Below are 24,142 nucleotides of genomic sequence, written 5' to 3'. Positions count from 1 at the left end.
ATTTCACGCGCACACACAATATGGCAAACAGTGGACTCCCACAAAGTGTCATACCTTATTATTGTCAAATGAAATCCCGTATATTATGAACAGGAATTAATTATATTTCCTACCAATATTTGTATTTCCAGCTAAGAAAATTGTCATGTTTTTAACGAACCAGTTGTCATGGTAACCATTGGAGTTTCTTGATTTCCATTACCGCTTTCTATGTGATCTGCATTTAGTGGCATCTCATCTCCCTTCTTCTCGTCAAGGTCATATACACCTGCCTGTGATCGCCGCCTGTTGTGGAAATTAACGCAATTGGATCAGTCAGTTCAATGCAGTTGCTTATCTCTTAGAGCATCTTAATCATAGCATCAAGGAAAATAACATTTCAACCTAACTTTCAAGATTCATCTACATATTTGGCTAAAGAGGTACAATGTATTGTACGTGTACACAGTTGAGGAAGCAAATAAATTGTTGCCCTACAATTAATCGAAATATATCAAACCATGCTTTGCATTTCAACATTTGAAATACTGTAAACGTACTTATTTTAGCGCAATCAAATTTTAGCGCATTTGCATATTTTAGCCAGTTAGCGCAATGATGAATTAGCGCATCCACAGAACTTTCTATAGAAATAAAACGTACAAAAAGTAATTAGCGCAATCATAATTTAGCGCAAGGCTTCCAGCGCGAAAAGCACTAAAATAAAATTACCGCTAAAATATGTACGTTTACAGTATGTCCTTTCTGCCAATACTTGATTCCTTTAATATCTCTAAGGCACACTTACCAGAGCACATATGCTATGATGAGTGCAACAACAATGAGGATGACTACGATGATGATACCGGCGATGACAGCTTTCTCTGAATTGTCTGCGGGACTTGGCGTCGTAGCTTATTGAAATAAAAGAAACCAATAAGAATGACCATGTATATTATGTTATATTATGGCATGGTGAATTACACCTGTACTTAGATGAGCAAAGTAAATGTTATAAACCAATTATCATGGCTGATTCCCTGTCTGATAAACAAGAGTATTTATACTTAAGTGCAATATTCTTATTCAGACAATGCGAATGGAAAATGGAAGTATTAAGCACAGACAAATAAGATACAGGATTAAAGAACAGCCTGTTTCGTCATTTTAATGACTGTCTAGAATAGTAAGTCTGTTGTTATACCAAGTCTCCTGATGACTGTTATTGGGTGTTGTAATAGTCAGTCTGTTATTGGGTGTTGTAATAGTCAGTCTGTTGTATTGGGTGTTGTAATAGTCAGTCTGTTGTATTGGGTGTTGTAATAGTCAGTCTGTTATTGGGTGTTGTAATAGTCAGTCTGTTGTATTGGGTGTTGTAATAGTCAGTCTGTTATTGGGTGTTGTAATAGTCAGTCTGTTGTATTGGGTGTTGTAATAGTCAGTATGTTGTATTGGGTGTTGTAATAGTCAGTCTGTTATTGGGTGTTGTAATAGTCAGTATGTTGTATTGGGTGTTGTAATAGTCAGTCTGTTATTGGGTGTTGTAATAGTCAGTCTGTTATTGGGTGTTGTAATAGTCAGTCTGTTGTATTGGGTGTTGTAATAGTCAGTCTGTTGTATTGGATGTTGTAATAGTCAGTATGTTGTATTGGGTGTTGTAATAGTCAGTCTGTTGTATTGGGTGTTGTAATAGTCAGTCTGTTGTATTGGGTGTTGTAATAGACAGTCTGTTGTATACCAGAGTCTCCAGAAGACTGTTATTGGGTGTTGTAATAGTCAGTCTGTTATTGGGTGTTGTAATAGTCAGTCTGTTATTGGGTGTTGTTATAGTCAGTATGTTGTATTGGGTGTTGTAATAGTCAATATGTTGTATTGGATGTTGTAATAGTCAGTCTGTTATTGGGTGTTGTAATAGTCAGTCTGTTATTGGGTGTTGTAATAGTCAGTCTGTTGTATTGGGTGTTGTAATAGTCAGTATGTTGTATTGGGTGTTGTAATAGTCAGTATGTTGTATTGGGTGTTGTAATAGTCAGTCTGTTGTATTGGGTGTTGTAATAGTCAGTCTGTTGTATTGGGTGTTGTAATAGTCTGTCTGTTGTATTGGGTGTTGTAATAGTCAGTATGTTGTATTGGGTGTTGCTATAGTCAGTCTGTTGTATTGGGTGTTGTAATAGTCAGTCTGTTGTATTGGGTGTTGTAATAGTCAGTCTGTTGTATTGGGTGTTGCTATAGTCAGTCTGTTGTATTGGGTGTTGTAATAGTCAGTCTGTTGTATACCAGAGTCTCCAGAAGACTGTTATTGGGTGTTGTAATAGTCAGTCTGTTGTATTGGGTGTTGTAATAGTCAGTATGTTGTATTGGGTGTTGTAATAGTCAGTATGTTGTATTGGGTGTTGTAATAGTCAGTCTGTTGTATTGGGTGTTGTAATAGTCAGTCTGTTGTATTGGGTGTTGTAATAGTCAGTCTGTTGTATTGGGTGTTGTATAGTCAGTCTGTTGTATTGGGTGTTGTAATAGTCAGTATGTTGTATTGGGTGTTGTAATAGTCAGTATGTTGTATTGGGTGTTGTAATAGTCAGTATGTTGTATTGGGTGTTGTAATAGTCAGTCTGTTATTGGGTGTTGTAATAGTCAGTATGTTGTATTGGGTGTTGTAATAGTCAGTATGTTGTATTGGGTGTTGTAATAGTCAGTCTGTTGTATTGGGTGTTGTAATAGTCAGTCTGTTGTATTGGGTGTTGCTATAGTCAGTCTGTTGTATTGGGTGTTGTAATAGTCAGTATGTTGTATTGGGTGTTGTAATAGTCAGTCTGTTGTATTGGGTGTTGTAATAGTCAGTATGTTGTATTGGGTGTTGTAATAGTCAGTCTGTTGTATTGGGTGTTGTAATAGTCAGTCTGTTGTATTGGGTGTTGTAATAGTCAGTCTGTTGTATTGGGTGTTGTAATAGTCAGTCTGTTGTATTGGGTGTTGTAAAAGTCAGTCTGTTGTATTGGGTGTTGTAATAATCAGTCTGTTATTTGGTGTTGTAATAGTCAGTCTGTTGTATTGGGTGTTGTAATAATCAGTCTGTTATTGGGTGTTGTAATAGTCAGTCTGTTATTGGGTGTTGTAATAGTCAGTCTGTTGTATTGGGTGTTGTAATAGTCAGTCTGTTGTATTGGATGTTGTAATAGTCAGTATGTTGTATTGGGTGTTGTAATAGTCAGTCTGTTGTATTGGGTGTTGTAATAGTCAGTCTGTTGTATTGGGTGTTGTAAAGTTGTTATACCAGAGTCTCCAGAAGACTGTTATTGGGTGTTGTAATAGTCAGTCTGTTGTATTGGGTGTTGTAATAGTCAGTCTGTTATTGGGTGTTGCTATAGTCAGTATGTTGTATTGGGTGTTGTAATAGTCAGTATGTTGTATTGGGTGTTGTAATAGTCAGTCTGTTATTGGGTGTTGTAATAGTCAGTCTGTTATTGGGTGTTGTAATAGTCAGTCTGTTGTATTGGGTGTTGTAATAGTCAGTCTGTTGTATTGGGTGTTGTAATAGTCAGTATGTTGTATTGGGTGTTGTAATAGTCAGTCTGTTGTATTGGGTGTTGTAATAGTCAGTCTGTTGTATTGGGTGTTGTAATAGTCAGTCTGTTGTATTGGGTGTTGTAATAGTCAGTATGTTGTATTGGGTGTTGTAATAGTCAGTCTGTTGTATTGGGTGTTGTAATAGTCAGTCTGTTGTATTGGGTGTTGTAATAGTCAGTCTGTTGTATTGGGTGTTGCTATAGTCAGTCTGTTGTATTGGGTGTTGTAATAGTCAGTCTGTTGTATAGGGTGTTGTATAGTCAGTACTGTTTATTGGGTGTTGTAATAGTCAGTCTGTTGTATTGGGTGTTGTAATAGTCAGTATGTTGTATTGGGTGTTGTAATAGTCAGTATGTTGTATTGGGTGTTGTAATAGTCTGTCTGTTGTATTGGGTGTTGTAATAGTCAGTCTGTTATTGGGTGTTGTAATAGTCAGTATGTTGTATTGGGTGTTGCTATAGTCAGTCTGTGGTATTGGGTGTTGTAATAGTCAGTCTGTTGTATACCAGAGTCTCCAGAAGACTGTTATTGGGTGTTGTAATAGTCAGTATGTTGTATTGGGTGTTGCTATAGTCAGTCTGTTATTGGGTGTTGTAATAGTCAGTCTGTTGTATTGGGTGTTGTAATAGTCAGTATGTTGTATTGGGTGTTGTAATAGTCGGTCTGTTGTATTGGGTGTTGTAATAGTCAGTCTGTTGTATTGGGTGTTGCTATAGTCAGTCTATTGTATTGGGTGTTGTAATAGTCAGTATGTTGTATTGGGTGTTGTAATAGTCAGTCTGTTGTATTGGGTGTTGTAATAGTCAGTATGTTGTATTGGGTGTTGTAATAGTCAGTCTGTTGTATTGGGTGTTGTAATAGTCAGTCTGTTGTATTGGGTGTTGTAATAGTCAGTCTGTTGTATTGGGTGTTGTAATAGTCAGTCTGTTGTATTGGGTGTTGTAATAGTCAGTCTGTTGTATTGGGTGTTGTAATAGTCAGTCTGTTATTGGGTGTTGTAATAGTCAGTATGTTGTATTGGGTGTTGTAATAGTCAGTCTGTTATTGGGTGTTGTAATAGTCAGTCTGTTGTATTGGGTGTTGTAATAGTCAGTCTGTTGTATTGGGTGTTGTAATAGTCAGTATGTTGTATTGGGTGTTGTAATAGTCAGTATGTTGTATTGGGTGTTGTAATAGTCAGTATGTTGTATTGGGTGTTGTAATAGTCAGTCTGTTGTATTGGGTGTTGTAATAGTCAGTCTGTTGTATTGGGTGTTGTAATAGTCAGTATGTTGTATTGGGTGTTGTAATAGTCAGTATGTTGTATTGGGTGTTGTAATAGTCAGTATGTTGTATTGGGTGTTGTAATAGTCTGTCTGTTGTATTGGGTGTTGTAATAGTCAGTCTGTTATTGGGTGTTGTAATAGTCAGTCTGTTATTGGGTGTTGTAATAGTCAGTCTGTTGTATTGGGTGTTGTAATAGTCAGTATGTTGTATTGGGTGTTGTAATAGTCAGTCTGTTGTATTGGGTGTTGTAATAGTCAGTATGTTGTATTGGGTGTTGTAATAGTCAGTCTGTTGTATTGGGTGTTGTAATAGTCAGTCTGTTGTATTGGGTGTTGTAATAGTCAGTCTGTTGTATTGGGTGTTGTAATAGTCAATATGTTGTATTGGATGTTGTAATAGTCAGTCTGTTGTATTGGGTGTTGTAATAGTCAGTCTGTTGTATTGGGTGTTGTAATAGTCAGTCTGTTATTGGGTGTTGTAATAGTCAGTCTGTTGTATTGGGTGTTGTAATAGTCAGTCTGTTATTGGGTGTTGTAATAGTCAGTATGTTGTATTGGGTGTTGTAATAGTCAGTCTGTTGTATTGGGTGTTGTAATAGTCAGTCTGTTGTATTGGGTGTTGTAATAGTCAGTCTGTTGTATTGGGTGTTGTAATAGTCAGTATGTTGTATTGGGTGTTGCTATAGTCAGTCTGTTGTATTGGGTGTTGTAATAGTCAGTCTGTTGTATTGGGTGTTGTAATAGTCAGTCTGTTGTATTGGGTGTTGTAATAGTCAGTATGTTGTATTGGGTGTTGTAATAGTCAGTCTGTTGTATTGGGTGTTGTAATAGTCAGTCTGTTGTATTGGGTGTTGTAATAGTCAGTCTGTTGTATTGGGTGTTGTAATAGTCAGTATGTTGTATTGGATGTTGTAATAGTCAGTCTGTTGTATTGGGTGTTGTAATAGTCAGTCTGTTGTATTGGGTGTTGTAATAGTCAGTCTGTGTATTGGGTGTTGTAATAGTCTGTCTGTTGTATTGGGTGTTGTAATAGTCAGTCTGTTGTATTGGGTGTTGTAATAGTCAGTATGTTGTATTGGGTGTTGTAATAGTCAGTATGTTGTATTGGGTGTTGTAATAGTCAGTATGTTGTATTGGGTGTTGTAATAGTCAGTCTGTTGTATTGGGTGTTGTAATAGTCAGTCTGTTGTATTGGGTGTTGTAATAGTCAGTCTGTTGTATTGGGTGTTGTAATAGTCAGTATGTTGTATTGGGTGTTGTAATAGTCAGTCTGTTGTATTGGGTGTTGTAATAGTCAGTCTGTTGTATTGGGTGTTGTAATAGTCAGTCTGTTGTATTGGGTGTTGTAATAGTCAGTCTGTTGTATTGGGTGTTGTAATAGTCAGTATGTTGTATTGGGTGTTGTAATAGTCAGTCTGTTGTATTGGGTGTTGTAATAGTCAGTCTGTTGTATTGGGTGTTGTAATAGTCAGTCTGTTGTATTGGGTGTTGTAATAGTCAGTCTGTTGTATTGGGTGTTGTAATAGTCAGTCTGTTGTATTGGGTGTTGTAATAGTCAGTCTGTTGTATTGGGTGTTGTAATAGTCAGTATGTTGTATTGGGTGTTGCTATAGTCAGTCTGTTGTATTGGGTGTTGTAATAGTCAGTATGTTGTATTGGGTGTTGTAATAGTCAGTCTGTTGTATTGGGTGTTGTAATAGTCAGTCTGTTGTATTGGGTGTTGTAATAGTCAGTCTGTTGTATTGGGTGTTGTAATAGTCAGTATGTTGTATTGGGTGTTGCTATAGTCAGTCTGTTGTATTGGGTGTTGTAATAGTCAGTCTGTTGTATTGGGTGTTGTAATAGTCAGTCTGTTATTGGGTGTTGTAATAGTCAGTCTGTTGTATTGGGTGTTGTAATAGTCAGTCTGTTGTATTGGGTGTTGTAATAGTCAGTCTGTTGTATTGGGTGTTGTAATAGTCAGTCTGTTGTATTGGGTGTTGTAATAGTCAGTCTGTTGTATTGGGTGTTGTAATAGTCAGTCTGTTGTATTGGGTGTTGTAATAGTCAGTCTGTTGTATTGGGTGTTGTAATAGTCAGTCTGTTGTATTGGGTGTTGTAATAGTCAGTCTGTTGTATTGGGTGTTGCTATAGTCAGTCTGTTATTGGGTGTTGTAATAGTCAGTCTGTTGTATTGGGTGTTGTAATAGTCAGTATGTTGTATTGGGTGTTGTAATAGTCAGTATGTTATTGGGTGTTGTAATAGTCAGTATGTTGTATTGGGTGTTGTAATAGTCATGTCTGTTATTGGGTGTTGTAATAGTCAGTCTGTTGTATTGGGTGTTGTAATAATCAGTCTGTTTATTGGGTGTTGTAATAGTCAGTATGTTGTATTGGGTGTTGTAATAGTCAGTATGTTGTATTGGGTGTTGTAATAGTCAGTATGTTGTATTGGGTGTTGTAATAGTCTGTATGTTGTATTGGGTGTTGTAATAGTCAGTCTGTTGTATTGGGTGTTGTAATAGTCAGTCTGTTGTATTGGGTGTTGTAATAGTCAGTCTGTTATTGGGTGTTGTAATAGTCAGTCTGTTGTATTGGGTGTTGTAATAGTCAGTATGTTGTATTGGGTGTTGTAATAGTCAGTATGTTGTATTGGGTGTTGTAATAGTCAGTATGTTGTATTGGGTGTTGTAATAGTCAGTCTGTTGTATTGGGTGTTGTAATAGTCAGTCTGTTGTATTGGGTGTTTGTAATAGTCAGTCTGTTGTATTGGGTGTTGTAATAGTCAATATGTTGTATTGGGTGTTGTAATAGTCAGTCTGTTGTGTTGGGTGTTTGTAATAGTCAGTCTGTTGTATTGGGTGTTGTAATAATCAGTCTGTTATTGGGTGTTGTAATAGTCAGTATGTTGTATTGGGTGTTGTAATAGTCAGTCTGTTATTGGGTGTTGTAATAGTCAGTCTGTTGTATTGGGTGTTGTAATAGTCAGTCTGTTGTATTGGGTGTTGTAATAGTCAGTCTGTTGTATTGGGTGTTGTAATAGTCAGTCTGTTGTAATGGGTGTTGTAATAGTCAGTCTGTTGTATTGGGTGTTGTAATAGTCAGTATGTTGTATTGGGTGTTGCTATAGTCAGTCTGTTGTATTGGGTGTTGTAATAGTCAGTCTGTTGTATTGGGTGTTGTAATAGTCAGTCTGTTGTATTGGGTGTTGTAATAGTCAGTATGTTGTATTGGGTGTTGCTATAGTCAGTCTGTTGTATTGGGTGTTGTAATAGTCAGTCTGTTGTATTGGGTGTTGTAATAGTCAGTCTGTTGTATTGGGTGTTGTAATAGTCAATATGTTGTATTGGATGTTGTAATAGTCAGTCTGTTGTATTGGGTGTTGTAATAGTCAGTCTGTTGTATTGGGTGTTGTAATAATCAGTCTGTTATTGGGTGTTGTAATAGTCTGTCTGTTGTATTGGGTGTTGTAATAGTCAGTCTGTTATTGGGTGTTGTAATAGTCAGTATGTTGTATTGGGTGTTGTAATAGTCAGTATGTTGTATTGGGTGTTGTAATAGTCAGTATGTTGTATTGGGTGTTGTAATAGTCAGTCTGTTGTATTGGGTGTTGTAATAGTCAGTCTGTTGTAATGGGTGTTATAATAGTCAGTCTGTTGTATTGGGTATTGTAATAGTCAGTATGTTGTATTGGGTGTTGTAATAGTCAGTCTGTTGTATTGGGTGTTGTAATAGTCAGTCTGTTGTATTGGGTGTTGTAATAGTCAGTCTGTTGTATTGGGTGTTGTAATAGTCAGTCTGTTGTATTGGGTGTTGTAATAGTCAGTATGTTGTATTGGGTGTTGCTATAGTCAGTCTGTTGTATTGGGTGTTGTAATAGTCAGTCTGTTGTATTGGGTGTTGTAATAGTCAGTCTGTTGTATTGGGTGTTGCTATAGTCAGTCTGTTGTATTGGGTGTTGTAATAGTCAGTCTGTTGTATTGGGTGTTGTAATAGTCAGTCTGTTGTATTGGGTGTTGTAATAGTCAGTCTGTTGTATTGGGTGTTGCTATAGTCAGTCTGTTGTATTGGGTGTTGTAATAGTCAGTCTGTTGTATTGGGTGTTGTAATAGTCAGTCTGTTGTATTGGGTGTTGTATAGTCAGTCTGTTGTATTGGGTGTTGTAATAGTCAGTCTGTTGTATTGGGTGTTGCTATAGTCAGTCTGTTGTATTGGGTGTTGCTATAGTCAGTCTGTTGTATTGGGTGTTGTAATAGTCAGTCTGTTGTATACCAGAGTCTCAGAAGACTGTTATTGGGTGTTGTAATAGTCAGTCTGTTGTATTGGGTGTTGTAATAGTCAGTATGTTGTATTGGGTGTTGTAATAGTCAGTCTGTTATTGGGTGTTGTAATAGTCAGTATGTTGTATTGGGTGTTGTAATAGTCAGTCTGTTGTATTGGGTGTTGTAATAGTCAGTCTGTTGTATTGGGTGTTGTAATAGTCAGTCTGTTGTATTGGGTGTTGTAATAATCAGTCTGTTATTGGGTGTTGTAATAGTCAGTCTGTTGTATTGGGTGTTGCTATAGTCAGTCTGTTATTGGGTGTTGTAATAGTCAGTCTGTTGTATTGGGTGTTGTAATAGTCAGTATGTTGTATTGGGTGTTGTAATAGTCAGTATGTTATTGGGTGTTGTAATAGTCAGTATGTTGTATTGGGTGTTGTAATAGTATGTCTGTTATTGGGTGTTGTAATAGTCAGTCTGTTGTATTGGGTGTTGTAATAATCAGTCTGTTATTGGGTGTTGTAATAGTCAGTATGTTGTATTGGGTGTTGTAATAGTCAGTATGTTGTATTGGGTGTTGTAATAGTCAGTATGTTGTATTGGGTGTTGTAATAGTCTGTCTGTTGTATTGGGTGTTGTAATAGTCAGTCTGTTATTGGGTGTTGTAATAGTCAGTATGTTGTATTGGGTGTTGCTATAGTCAGTCTGTGGTATTGGGTGTTGTAATAGTCAGTCTGTTGTATACCAGAGTCTCCAGAAGACTGTTATTGGGTGTTGTAATAGTCAGTATGTTGTATTGGGTGTTGCTATAGTCAGTCTGTTATTGGGTGTTGTAATAGTCAGTCTGTTGTATTGGGTGTTGTAATAGTCAGTATGTTGTATTGGGTGTTGTAATAGTCAGTCTGTTGTATTGGGTGTTGTAATAGTCAGTCTGTTGTATTGGGTGTTGTAATAGTCAGTCTGTTGTATTGGGTGTTGCTATAGTCAGTCTGTTGTATTGGGTGTTGTAATAGTCAGTATGTTGTATTGGGTGTTGTAATAGTCAGTCTGTTGTATTGGGTGTTGTAATAATCAGTCTGTTATTGGGTGTTGTAATAGTCAGTCTGTTGTATTGGGTGTTGTAATAGTCAGTCTGTTGTATTGGGTGTTGCTATAGTCAGTATGTTGTATGCCAGAGTCTCCCGATGACTGTTATTGGGTGTTGTAATAGTCAGTCTGTTGTATTGGGTGTTGTAATAGTCAGTATGTTGTATTGGGTGTTGTAATAGTCAGTCTGTTGTATTGGGTGTTGTAATAGTCAGTCTGTTGTATTGGGTGTTGTAATAGTCAGTCTGTTGTATTGGGTGTTGTAATAGTCAGTATGTTGTATTGGGTGTTGTAATAGTCAGTCTGTTATTGGGTGTTGTAATAGTCAGTCTGTTGTACGCCAGAATCTCCAGATGATTGTTAGTAGGTGTTGTATCATCCATTAAGGATGAACAAGTACAGACATACCCGGTTGTAATATTGGTCTGTTTGTATGTAATAGAAATAGGGAATATATTAAAATAGCAACATTGTCCTTGTAATTAAACCGGGGAAATATTATAATTAAACCGGGAAATATATAACAAGAGCAGCACTGTTCTATGTAACTAAACTGAAAATATATTAATCATGCTTTGCAACATTGGTCTGTCTGCATGTATTTTTACTAAAAGGGAATGTACAATGGTAGACAGTGTAACATTGATATGTTTGAATTAAATGTTTAGGTATAGTTTAAGTAGAGGGTGTAACAACAAATACTATTCTGTTTGACCACATAGCTTTACCCACCGACCCATTAACGACAGTATTACATACCTGTTGTCGTGGTTGTTGTAGTGCACGCGCCGCAATTGGTCGTACATGTTGTTTGACTGCAATCTAAGAATAGAGACATTTACTGAAGACGCCAAATTGATCAATATTAGTCATGTAAATACTGAAGTAGTCCTTGACAAAATTCTGACAGAAAATAATACATGTACATATTTGTGTACTGGGATACAACATTCGAAGGAGAGGATCAGGATCCAGAGTCAGTTACGATAATATCCTTGTAATCATCTTTTCATGTTTAGGTTGCATACAATTATACATACACACAGTATTTAGTTATGTTGATCACACAGTATCTAGTTACGTTGATCACACAGTATCTAGTTACCTTGACCACACAATATCTAGTTAGGTTGACCACACTGTATCTAGTTACGCTGATAACACAGTATCTAGTTACGTTGATCACACAGTATCTAGTAACGTTGATCACACAGTATCTAGTAACGTTGATCACACAGTATCTAGTTACGTTGATCACACAGTATCTAGTTACGTTGATCACACAGTATCTAGTTACGTTGACCACACAGTATCTAGTTACCTTGATCACATGTATTGCCCCACTTGTCAGTAGGACATGGCCCTGTACAGTATCTAATTACCTTGATCACATGTATTGCCCCACTTGTCAGTAGGACATGGCCCTGTACAGTACCTAGTTACCTTGATCACATGTATTGCCCCACTTGTCAGTAGGACATGGCCCTGTACAATATCTAGTTACCTTGATCACATGTATTGCCCCACATGTCGGTAGGATATGGCCCTGTACAGTACCTAGTTACCTTGATCACATGTATTGCCCCACATGTCGGTAGGATATGGCCCTGTACAGTACCTAGTTACCTTGATCATATGTATTGCCCCACTTGTCGGTAGGACATGGCCCTGTACTGTATCTAGTTACCGTGATCACATGTATTGCCCCACATGTCTGTAGGATATGGCCCTGTACAGTACCTAGTTACCTTGATCACATGTATTGCCCCTGGTTTTGGTAGGACATGGCCCTGTACTGTATCTAGTTACCTTGATCACATGTATTGCCATTGCCCCACTTGCCGGTAGGACATGGCCCTGTACAGTATCTAATTACCTTGATCACATGTATTGCCCCACTTGTCGGTAAAACACGGCCCTGTACAATATCTAGTTGCCTTGATCACATGTATTGCCCCACTTGCCGGTAGGACATGGCCCTGTACAATATCTGGTTACCTTGATCACATGTTTTGCCCCACTTGCCGGTAGGACATGGCCCTGTACAATATCTAATTACCTTGATCACATGTATTGCCCCACTTGTCGGTAGGACATTGGCCCTGTACAGTACCTAGTTACCTTGATCACATGTATTGCCCCACTTGCCGGTAGGACACGGCCCTGTACAATATCTAGTTACCTTGATCACATGTATTGCCCCACTTGCCGGTAGGACATGGCCCTGTACAATACCTAGTTGCCTTGATCACATGTATTGCCCCACTTGCCGGTAGGACATGGCCCTGTACAATATCTGGTTACCTTGATCACATGTATTGCCCCACTTGTCGGTAGGACATTGGCCCTGTACAGTACCTAGTTACCTTGATCACATGTATTGCCCCACTTGCCGGTAGGACATGGCCCTGTACAATATCTGGTTACCTTGATCACATGTATTGCCCCACTTGTCGGTAGGACATTGGCCCTGTACAGTACCTAGTTACCTTGATCACATGTATTGCCCCACTTGTCGGTAGGACACGGCCCTGTACAGTACCTAGTTACCTTGATCACATGTATTGCCCCACTTGTCAGTAGGACATGGCCCTGTACAATATCTGGTTACCTTGATCACATGTATTGCCCCACTTGTCAGTAGGACATGGCCCTGTACAATATCTGGTTACCTTGATCACATGTATTGCCCCACATGTCGGTAGGACATTGGCCCTGTACAATATCTGGTTACCTTGATCATATGTATTGCCCCACTTGTCAGTAGGACATGGCCCTGCACAGTACCTAGTTACCTTGATCACATGTATTGCCCCACGTGTCGGTAGGATATGGCCCTGTACAGTATCTAGTTACCTTGATCACATGTATTGCCCCACTTGTCAGTAGGACATGGCCCTGTACAGTATCCACTTTCTCGGTTGCACATCTGATTAAGGCAGTTTGAGGAGCAAGTCATCGCACAGTTTCTACCATAAGTCCCGGAAGCGCAATCTGAAAAAAACCCAATTAAATGATGCAGATATGAAAGACAACAGTTAAACAGTACAGGGCTGATTGAAAATATGTTATACGGGTCAGGAAGAATCTGTAAAACCATACCGGAGTTATCAGTTAAACAGAATAACCATATAAACAGTATAGAAGTCAAACAGAAAGATAAAGTACTATGAAAACATCAGCAAAAATTAACATATATACTAAGCACATTGTATTGTACTGGAATCCAGTATGAAATTTTGACTGCTGCTTCAACTGTAGCAACAGTGGGAAACTGACCAATGTACTGTCGGTACAGCAGGAAACTGACCAATGTACTAACTGTCGGTACAGCGGGAAACTGATCAATGTACTAACTGTCTGTTTAAAGGGAGACTGAGCCCCTTATATATACCAACTGTTGGTTTAGTTGGAGACTGGTCCCCTTATATATACCAACTGTTGGTTTAGTGGGAGACTGATCCCCTTATATATACCAACTGTTGGTTTAGTGGGAGACTGGTCCCTTATATATACCAACTGTTGGTTTAGTGGGAGACTGATCCCCTTATATATACCAACTGTTGGTTTAGTGGGAGACTGGTCCCCTTATATATACCAACTGTTGGTTTAGTGGGAGACTGGTCCCCTTATATATACCAACTGTTGGTTTAGTGGGAGACTGGTCCCCTTATATATACCAACTGTTGGTTTAGTGGGAGACTGGTCCCCTTATATATACCAACTGTTGGTTTAGTGGGAGACTGAGCCCCTTATATATACCAACTGTTGGTTTAGTGGGAGACTGGTCCCCTTATATATACCAACTGTTGGTTTAGTGGGAGACTGGTCCCCTTATATATACCAACTGTTGGTTTAGTGGGAGACTGGTCCCCTTATATATACCAACTGTTGGTTTAGTGGGAGACTGGTCCCCTTATATATACCAACTGTTGGTTAGTGGGAGACTGGTCCCCTTATATATACCAACTGTTGGTTTAGTGGGAGACTGGTCCCCTTATATATACCAACTGTTGGTTTAGTGGGAGACTGGTCCCCTTATATATACCAACTGTTGGTTTAGTGGGAGACTGGTCCCCTTATATATACCAACTGTTGGTTTAGTGGGAGACTGGTCCCCTTATATATACCAACTGTTGGTTTAGTGGAGACTGGTCCCCTTATATATACCAACTGTTGGTTTAGTGGGAGACTGGTCCCCTTATATATACCAACTGTTGGTTTAGTGGGAGACTGGTCCCCTTATATATACCAACTGTTGGTTTAGTGGGAGACTGGTCCCCTTATATATACCAACTGTTGGTTTAGTGGGAGACTGGTCCCCTTATATATACCAACTGTTGGTTTAGTGGGAGACTGGTCCCCTTATATATACCAACTGTTGGTTTAGTGGGAGACTGAGCCCCTTATATATACCAACTGTTGGTTTAGTGGGAGACTGGTCCCCTTATATATACCAACTGTTGGTTTAGTGGGAGACTGGTCCCCTTATATATACCAACTGTTGGTTTAGTGGGAGACTGGTCCCCTTATATATACCAACTGTTGGTTTAGTGGGAGACTGGTCCCTTATATATACCAACTGTTGGTTTAGTGGGAGACTGAGCCCCTTATATATACCAACTGTTGGTTTAGTGGGAGACTGGTCCCCTTATATATACCAACTGTTGGTTTAGTGGGAGACTGGTCCCCTTATATATACCAACTGTTGGTTTAGTGGGAGACTGGTCCCCTTATATGTACCAACTGTTGGTTTAGTGGGAGACTGGTCCCCTTATATATACCAACTGTTGGTTTAGTGGGAGACTGAGCCCCTTATATAGTACCAACTGTTGGTTTAGTGGGAGACTGAGTCCCCTTATATATACCAACTGTTGGTTTAGTGGGAGACTGGTCCCCTTATATATACCAACTGTTGGTTTAGTGGGAGACTGGTCCCCTTATATATACCAACTGTTGGTTTAGTGGGAGACTGGTCCCTTATATATACCAACTGTTGGTTTAGTGGGAGACTGATCCCCTTATATATACCAACTGTTGGTTTAGTGGGAGACTGAGCCCCTTATATATACCAACTGTTGGTTTAGTGGGAGACTGGTCCCCTTATATATACCAACTGTTGGTTTAGTGGGAGACTGGTCCCCTTATATATACCAACTGTTGGTTTAGTGGGAGACTGGTCCCCTTATATATACCAACTGTTGGTTTAGTGGGAGACTGGTCCCTTATATATACCAACTGTTGGTTTAGTATATACCAACTGTTGGTTTAGTGGGAGACTGGTCCCCTTATATATACCAACTGTTGGTTTAGTGGGAGACTGGTCCCCTTATATATACCAACTGTTGGTTTAGTGGGAGACTGGTCCCCTTATATGTACCAACTGTTGGTTTAGTGGGAGACTGGTCCCCTTATATATACCAACTGTTGGTTTAGTGGGAGACTGGTCCCCTTATATATACCAACTGTTGGTTTAGTGGGAGACTGAGCCCCTTATATATACCAACTGTTGGTTTAGTGGGAGACTGGTCCCCTTATATATACCAACTGTTGGTTTAGTGGGAGACTGGTCCCCTTATATATACCAACTGTTGGTTTAGTGGGAGACTGGTCCCCTTATATATACCAACTGTTGGTTTAGTGGGAGACTGGTCCCCTTATATATACCAACTGTTGGTTTAGTGGGAGACTGGTCCCCTTATATATACCAACTGTTGGTTTAGTGGGAGACTGGTCCCCTTATATATACCAACTGTTGGTTTAGTGGGAGACTGGTCCCCTTATATATACCAACTGTTGGTTTAGTGGGAGACTGGTCCCCTTATATATACCAACTGTTGGTTTAGTGGGAGACTGGTCCCCTTATATATACCAACTGTTGGTTTAGTGGGAGACTGGTCCCCTTATATATACCAACTGTTGGTTTAGTGGGAGACTGGTCCCCTTATATATACCAACTGTTGGTTTAGTGGGAGACTGGTCCCCTTATATATACCAACTGTGGTTAGTGGGAGACTGAGTCCCCTTATATATACAACTGTTGGTTTAGTGGGAGACTGGTCCCCTTATATATACCAACTGTTGGTTTAGTGGGAGACTGGTCCCCTTATATATACCAACTGTTGGTTTAGTGGGAGACTGGTCCCCTTATATATACCAACTGTTGGTTTAGTGGGAGACTGGTCCCCTTATATATACCAACTGTTGGTTTAGTGGGAGACTGGTCCCCTTATATATACCAACTGTTGGTTTAGTGGGAGACTGGTCCCCTTATATATACCAACTGTTGGTTTAGTGGGAGGACTGGTCCCCTTATATATACCAACTGTTGGTTTAGTGGGAGACTGGTCCCCTTATATATACCAACTGTTGGTTTAGTGGGAGACTGTCCCCTTATATATACCAACATGTTGGTTTAGTGGGAGACTGGTTCCCCTATATATACCAACTGTTGGTTTAGTGGGAGACTGGTCCACTTATATATACCAACTGTTGGTTTAGTGGGAGACTGAGTCCCCTTATATTACCAACTGTTGGTTTAGTGGGAGACTGGTCCCCTTATATATACACCAACTGTTGGTTTAGTGGGGACTGGTCCCCTTATATATACCAACTGTTGGTTTAGTGGGAGACTGGTCCCCTTATATGTACCAACTGTTGGTTTAGTGGGAGACTGGTCCCCTTATATATACCAACTGTTGGTTTAGTGGGAGACTGGTCCCCTTATATATACCAACTGTTGGTTTAGTGGGAGACTGGTCCCCTTATATATACCAACTGTTGCTTTAGTGGGAGACTGGTCCCCTTATATATACCAACTGTTGGTTTAGTGGGAGACTGGTCCCCTTATATATACCAACTGTTGGTTTAGTGGGAGACTGGTCCCCTTATATATACCAACTGTCGGTACAGCGGGAAACTGAGCCCCTTATATATACCAACTGTTGGTTTAGTGGGAGACTGGTCCCCTTATATATACCAACTGTTGGTTTAGTGGGAGACTGGTCCCCTTATATATACCAACTGTTGGTGTAGTGGGAGACTGGTCCCCTTATATATACCAAATGTTGGTTTAGTTGGAGACTGGTCCCATTATATATACCAACTGTTGGTTTAGTGGGAGACTGGTCCCCTTATATATACCAACTGTTGGTTTAGTGGGAGACTGAGCCCCTTATATATACCAACTGTTGGTTTAGTGGGAGACTGGTCCCCTTATATATACCAACTGTTGGTTTAGTGGGAGACTGGTCCCCTTATATATACCAACTGTTGGTTTACTGGGAGACTGGTCCCCTTATATATACCAACTGTTGGTTTAGTGGGAGACTGGTCCCCTTATATATACCAACTGTTGGTTTAGTGGGAGACTCAATATACTCAATATTGTTAACTGATTGTTTCGCTTACTTAATGGCGCTTTATATTACTAACCCCATATGTTGTTTTTTGTTGAGTATGATCACTTCACTTACTTTCTGTACAGTATGTGCCCATACGACCTGCATTCTTGCAGCCCTGTGCACAAACTCCATTCATGTTATCGCAGTCATCATTAGCACAGTCAGCACACGTCATGTTGCAGTCTGCACCATACTTCCCAGTGGAACATGCTGAAACATGCAATGATACATGATTATACGTAATTAAACATATATCATTTGGTTTTTGGTTAAAATGATACATTGACAAACATCCTTGATTTGAGAAATACATCAGATAGAACCTGACATCTGTTATTAGGTAATGCGTTCGGAAACATATGTTAATAGGCTAAACGTCAGAAAAAAGACATTAGGTTATGCGTCATGAAACATTGTTAATGGGCTATACGTCACAAAAAAGACATGAGGTTATGCGTCATGAAACATTATTAATGGGCTATATGTCACACACAAAAAAAAAGACATTAGGATATGCGCCAGGAAACATCTGTTAATGGGCTATACGTCACACGCACAAAAAAGACATTAGGTTATGCATCATGAAAAATTGTTAATGGGCTATACGTCAGAAAACGTCTGTTTTTTGTTAATATATCAGAGAACTTCTATACATATGAAAATACACATATTGGTCTCGCTGACATGACAAATGCCAGAAAATATCGCCATTCATTTGGTAAACACATTTTACTTCAGGTAACCTACCCTGGTCACAGTTGTCGCCTACATAACCGACTTTACAGCCCCCGATGCACTGTGTGGAGTTACATGTCCCGGCGCAGTTCGGACTACATTGCACATCACACGTGTTACCTACGTAACCATCGTTACAGTCGACACAACTTCCGGTCTCCATAGCACAGACTGATTTACAGCCGACGTTACATAGGGTTCCACAGCTGCCGTTTATAAACTGGTAACCCTCTTGGCAGGCTGTTACGAAGAACACATAATAAAATGTTAGTTAACCTTAAACCTTTCGTCTCATAAGTATTACATTCATAACACCCATATACAACATATAAAAATGCACAATTCGTTAAAGCGATGGAAAATCTAATAAATTATACGTTTACTTATCAAGCTTGTACATTATTAATCAATTGACGGACAGTTGATTGCTACTCACAAACGGCAAAATGCGCCAGAATTGTAAAGAAAATAAAAAGAAACCAAAATGATCATATGTAGTTAGTTTGAAAAGTCATATGACAAAGAGAAGCCAGTTTTTACGTTAAAAGGAAGTGACCGTCTTAATACGTTAACCATATTGCGATGAAGCAATGTCATCATGGAAAGGAGCATGCATAATTAAGTATTCTACCACGTTTGCTATAAATCGCCAGTTTTGATTGGTTTAAAGCCGTGTATTATTTACCAGTAATACACTCTCGTGAGTCACAGCTGTTACAATCTTTTCCCTCCAAAATCGTGCATTTGTAAACAAACATGGCGGCGCCAAAACGTTTGAACGTCGGAGACCGTGCATTTTACAACGGAGAAATTTGCCATATTGTTAATTTCTATCCACCCAGAGCAGACTTTGCTAAACATTATATTGTAAGGTCAATTTCCACAGGAAACCTTTGGAGAGCATTTCTACATGAACTGCTGGCCGACATTACCGAAAGTTCTCGCAACGTTGCCGTCAACTGACTTGGGATTGACGTCAGCTTTTGAATATTCATCAGCACGCGTTGCCATTTTTTTCTATCAGGAAGAGGTAGATCTCAGAACTAAACAGTACATGGTAGAATAGAAATAATCAACTTTGACACGTGGATTGTTGCAGGATATACAACTCAGACTCGGATATTTTGCAATTTTAATTAATAACTCAGGCCTTCGGCTTTCGTTATTAATTTAATTGCAAAATATCCTTCCTCGTTGTATATCCTAATACACGAATCATTGTTAATTATTTCTTAATTTTGCGCTGCAGTACAGTTAAGATACACTCTAAACAGGTCGCAATACTTGGGTCTCAGTAGCACTGTTATATAGCTGCACTATTGCCGAAATAAGACAGAGGGTCAATGGAATGACAAGAGTGTCATGGACATGATAAAGGATCATGGGAATGAAGGAGGATCATGGGAATTATGGAGGATCATGGGAATAATAGAGGATCATGGGAATGACAAGAGTATCATAGGAATGATAAAGAATAAAGGGAATGTCAGGACCATGGGAATGATTGAATATTATGGGAACGATAAAGAATCATGGGAATCACAGGATCATAGGAATGACGGAGGATCTTGGGAATGACAGTTTGGCAGTTTCGTAATATTTCTGTAATAGTTTTCAGCTTTGGTGCATCTAGCTTTGCGACTCTTGTGAAGCTTTCTTGCCACATGGTGTTCGGCTTCTGTACAGCGAACCTAGTGCAGCAAAGTTTATTTGCATATAAATTCTGACTAAATGCCGCAACTATCTACCAGAAGTCATTCTGGTTATGGCGAGGAAAGCGCAAAATAAAAATAACCAATAAGATATGAACTTTGAAGATAATACAAATATATACGTGATCTCTAATATGACGAACATAAACATTTACTAGACTCTGGATTTTATTTACATCACATGTGTCATGACCTTGAACGTAACACGTGACATGCCCCTGAAAATTAACAACAGGTCACGTGTGACATGTCTTAATGTTCATGCGGTATATAACTTACTGGTTATATTCCTGAAGGATAAGGACGCAGCGCCAGGTGTTGGAGAGTACATCCACATCAAAGCTCCTATCATCTTTTCGGCAGTCTGCACGTCCGTTACACACGAATTAGGCATGGTACAGTCAGACGGCTGCTGGATGTCGAAGTAAGCTCTACAATGTCAATAGATTGTACAAAATAGATGTAAAAGGGTTTACATGAGATACCAAAAGACACCTATTTTACCAACACTGCATACCGTATATGTATACCATTTATAACTATCTCGAACTTTGCCATAACTTCTCAGTGTGTAAAGAGCAATGCTAGAAATGTTCTAAAAAAAGCTTCATTAGTGTTAAAATGAGACCATTCACTGTGTTTAAACATGAATATGATTTTGTGGTTGTCTACTTTAGATTTTTTTCTGTTCACATCTTGATGCAGGATAAACATTGGCTGTTGATGAGCTCATTGATGTTATACAAATGATGGTCACTGATTGGCCAGCTTTTGGTGTTATACAAATGATGGTCACTGATTGGCCAGATTTTGGTTAATGATTTGCCCGATGTTGTTCTGCTTTGTTTTGTCAAAGATAAGCATGATGATTTCAATTTCCTTATAGTAAATTTTCCATTTCGTGATATTAACAACCCTGTTGTCCTATAACTGTGCATGTTACATGTTAAATCCAACGAAAAGCTAGACGAAAAGGCGGATTTATAGAAAGACGCTGACACAATACGGTAAAATTTTTGTCTTTGGGTTCAAACGGTCTACTTCATTTGATCAAAAGCAAAAATGCATTTTTGTACATATTGCAAAACCGGCTATATTTTTTTTTATATTTCTGGTTTTATTACCAAAAATACTTAAAGCCTCTAAAACCTAAGAGCTAAAACCTCTTTAGTATTATCTCTTCCGGACGAGGTTTTCTTACCTGATGTCTGCCGTATTAGAGTTCGCTACCCTGTAGACCATCTTCTCGGTTCCGTTGTTTTGTCTGATGTATACTCTTGTCTTCAATTTGCGTGATAGTTGGTAGCCCATAAAACGTGCCTCGGCGAGTCTACCGTACGTATCGTTCATAGGGGTGAAAGTCAGGATCAACGTGTCCGTGTTTTGGGTTGCAGTGTTGGCGCAGTCATGACCACCATATGCACATGCAAGGTTGTCACATTCGGCTGCACACACGCCATTCCCAATACTCTCATAGCAATGAGAAGAGTTGAAACAATCGGACAGAGTAGTTCCGTTACTTGAACAGTCAAACCCGTCATACAGACAGTCATAGGTATTACAATCCTGGTCGCAAACACCGTCCATAAACAGCACTGAACAATGTCTCCCTCTACTGGTCGGCACCACATTACAGGACACCCAGGGGTCGACACCTAGGGAGCAGTCCAATCCATCATAGCCACACTCCTCATACCTACAGTCGGTCTAAAACATTTATGTTCATATTTGTAGATATTCTTTTACAATACCTCTGTCAAATGCGATTTTCAAAGCAAATTGTTCCTTTATCGACTAACTCGATTTAGTAAATCTATCCAATGCTGTACTTTGGTTTTTAAATAAAAGTATTTCTTCATCGAGGATCAAAGTAAAACCATGGGGTCAGAAAATTTTAGATTCTCATCAAAAAGGGCATGGCGAATAATGAGAAATCCGCTTGCTTGCCAACAGGAATTCATAACAGATATAATCTTTATTGATCAATATATGAAACTATGAAAACTATTCTAAGGTATTCTCCTACATGAACAATATGTGAAGTTTAAAAAAATGAATTTGACAGAGCGATGACAATGGTTTTCTTTAAATAGTAAATGTGATCTTGACTCTGACATACAAACTCGTTCGAGGCTCTAGTTATTTCACATGCATTTAAATAGGAAAGTAGATATTTAATTATAATGCTACATTGCAGTGGTGTGCGGTGCTACTCACATCACAAAATCCATTTCCACTCAGACTGGGACAGTTCCTAGCCACACAGTCGGCCTTTTCACAGTAAGTCCCGGTATATAGAGCAGGGCAGCTACAGTTGAACGATACTGAAAAGACAATACATAATGCAAACATTGTCCTGAAATAGATTCTGTGGGGTTTTACAAAGATTTGATTCCAATTATAAAATAGATTCCATGTTTTGAATCATACAACTTTGAAATGTAATAAATGCATTTTGTATCGACACACTTAACCATAAAGATGAAGGTTCAGTGGAATGCTGGGTATTTCAGTAACCACAACACATAAGAAATATTACGCACTTTGGGCTCCGTTTCTTAGTACCTATATTTGGTTTCAGTTCCAATTGATGAATCAAAACAAATTTTGTTGATTTTAATTCACTTTAACCATCTTTCTCGTCCAAATGAGTAGCATCTTTTTACCTGAGCAGCCGCTTACCTTTTGACATTTGTCTAACATTACGCCCCCTTTATCCATGGACTTGACATATACTATTTAGATAAATTCGAATTATCTGAATATAACATTTAATTCACCGAAACATAAAAAAGTATTCCTGGATTGTATTCAACTTTACCAAAGGATGAGTCAGGTTAAAATTGATCAATATTATTATGCATTTTGAAACAATTTCTAGAGTTTTTATTAAGCTTCATCCGTCTGCCCCAGGGGGATCACACTTTCTGTCTATGTTTAAAATCTAAATATAAATTTCGACAAAATCTGTTTTGACGTTCTTACAAGTAGTCGTTTGAAGGAAAAAGTTTGTCGATATAAGAACATTGATTTACACAGAAAATATAGGTAAACGATTTTAACGAAAGCGTACCGATTCCGTCCACACATGTCCCTCCGTTTTCACAGGTAACGCCAACACAGTCGTCAATGTTCTGCGTACACGATGATCCATTGTATCCCGCCATGCAAGAACACGTGCTGCTGTCAACGCTATTACCGTTGAAATTGCAGACACCATTTGATGAACAGTTGAACAAACCAGTGTTCAAACAATTACGCCTTTCACAATATGTCCCTGTATGATAAAAACAAATATATGGAATTGTAATTTAATTACAATGTCAAAAGAGCAAGCATTTCTGAACAAAGTCAAAATAAATACCATATGTTTAAATGTTAACACTATAGTTGTTTGCCTCTTATATGCAACAGAAAGAAAAATGAACACCCAAAACTGCTAAATAGGTTTACTGACAAAAACTGCTAATGCTCAATAGGTCCACTGACAAATACTGCTAATGCTCAATAGGTCCACTGTCAACAACTGCTAATGCTCAATAGATCCACTGACAAAAACTGCTTATGCTCAATAGCTTCACTGACAAACTGCTAACGATAAATAGGTTCACTTATAAAAACTGCTAATGCTCAATTAGGTTCACTTATAAAAACTGCCGATGCTCAACATGTTCACTGTCAAAAAACTACTAATGCTCAATATGTCCATCGACAAAAACTACTAATGCTCAATAGGTCCATTGACAAAAACTACTAATGCTCAATAAGTCGACTGACAAAAACTGCTGATGCTCAATAGGTCCACTGACAAATACTGCTAGTGCTCAATGAGGTTCACAGACAAAAACTACTAATGCTCAACAGGTTCACTGACAAAAACTGCTAATGCTCAATAGGTCCACTGACAAATACTGCTAGTGCTCAATGAGGTTCACAGACAAAAACTACTAATGCTCAACAGGTTCACTGACAAAAACTATTAATGCTCAACAGGTTCACTGACAAAAACTGCTAATGCTCAATAGGTCCACTGACAACTACTGCTAGTGCTCAATGAGGTTCACAGACAAAAACTATTAATGCTCAACAGGTTCACTGACAAAAACTGCTAATGCTCAACACGTCCACTGATAAAAACTGCTAATGCTCAACAGGTT

The 24,142-nt window shown here is 38.8% G+C and overlaps 1 protein-coding gene across 2 annotated transcripts in view; it reads right to left on the bottom strand.

Moving 5' to 3' along the window:
• The window catches only part of LOC117325903 (neurogenic locus notch homolog protein 1-like), a 43,119-nt gene that overhangs the window by 5,419 nt on the left and 13,558 nt on the right, over positions 1-24,142 (bottom strand). The window contains exons 5-14 of one of the 2 annotated variants that reach the window (XM_033882408.1): positions 23,059-23,262; positions 22,203-22,309; positions 21,187-21,692; positions 20,265-20,416; positions 18,286-18,513; positions 17,611-17,748; positions 12,992-13,129; positions 10,895-10,957; positions 788-893; positions 161-285 (exon numbers count right to left, since the gene is read on the bottom strand). In XM_033882408.1, the coding sequence (XP_033738299.1) occupies positions 161-285; positions 788-893; positions 10,895-10,957; positions 12,992-13,129; positions 17,611-17,748; positions 18,286-18,513; positions 20,265-20,416; positions 21,187-21,692; positions 22,203-22,309; positions 23,059-23,262 (1,767 nt within the window). The remainder of the gene's footprint in view (positions 1-160; positions 286-787; positions 894-10,894; positions 10,958-12,991; positions 13,130-17,610; positions 17,749-18,285; positions 18,514-20,264; positions 20,417-21,186; positions 21,693-22,202; positions 22,310-23,058; positions 23,263-24,142) is intronic. The other variant, XM_033882409.1, reaches the window with a different exon arrangement.

Source organism: Pecten maximus, chromosome 4, assembly GCF_902652985.1.
Source record: "Pecten maximus chromosome 4, xPecMax1.1, whole genome shotgun sequence".
NCBI classification, from domain to species: Eukaryota; Metazoa; Mollusca; class Bivalvia; order Pectinida; family Pectinidae; genus Pecten; species Pecten maximus.
Note: the sequence above shows the minus strand (reverse complement) of the source record. Positions and strands in the feature narration are given on the sequence as shown.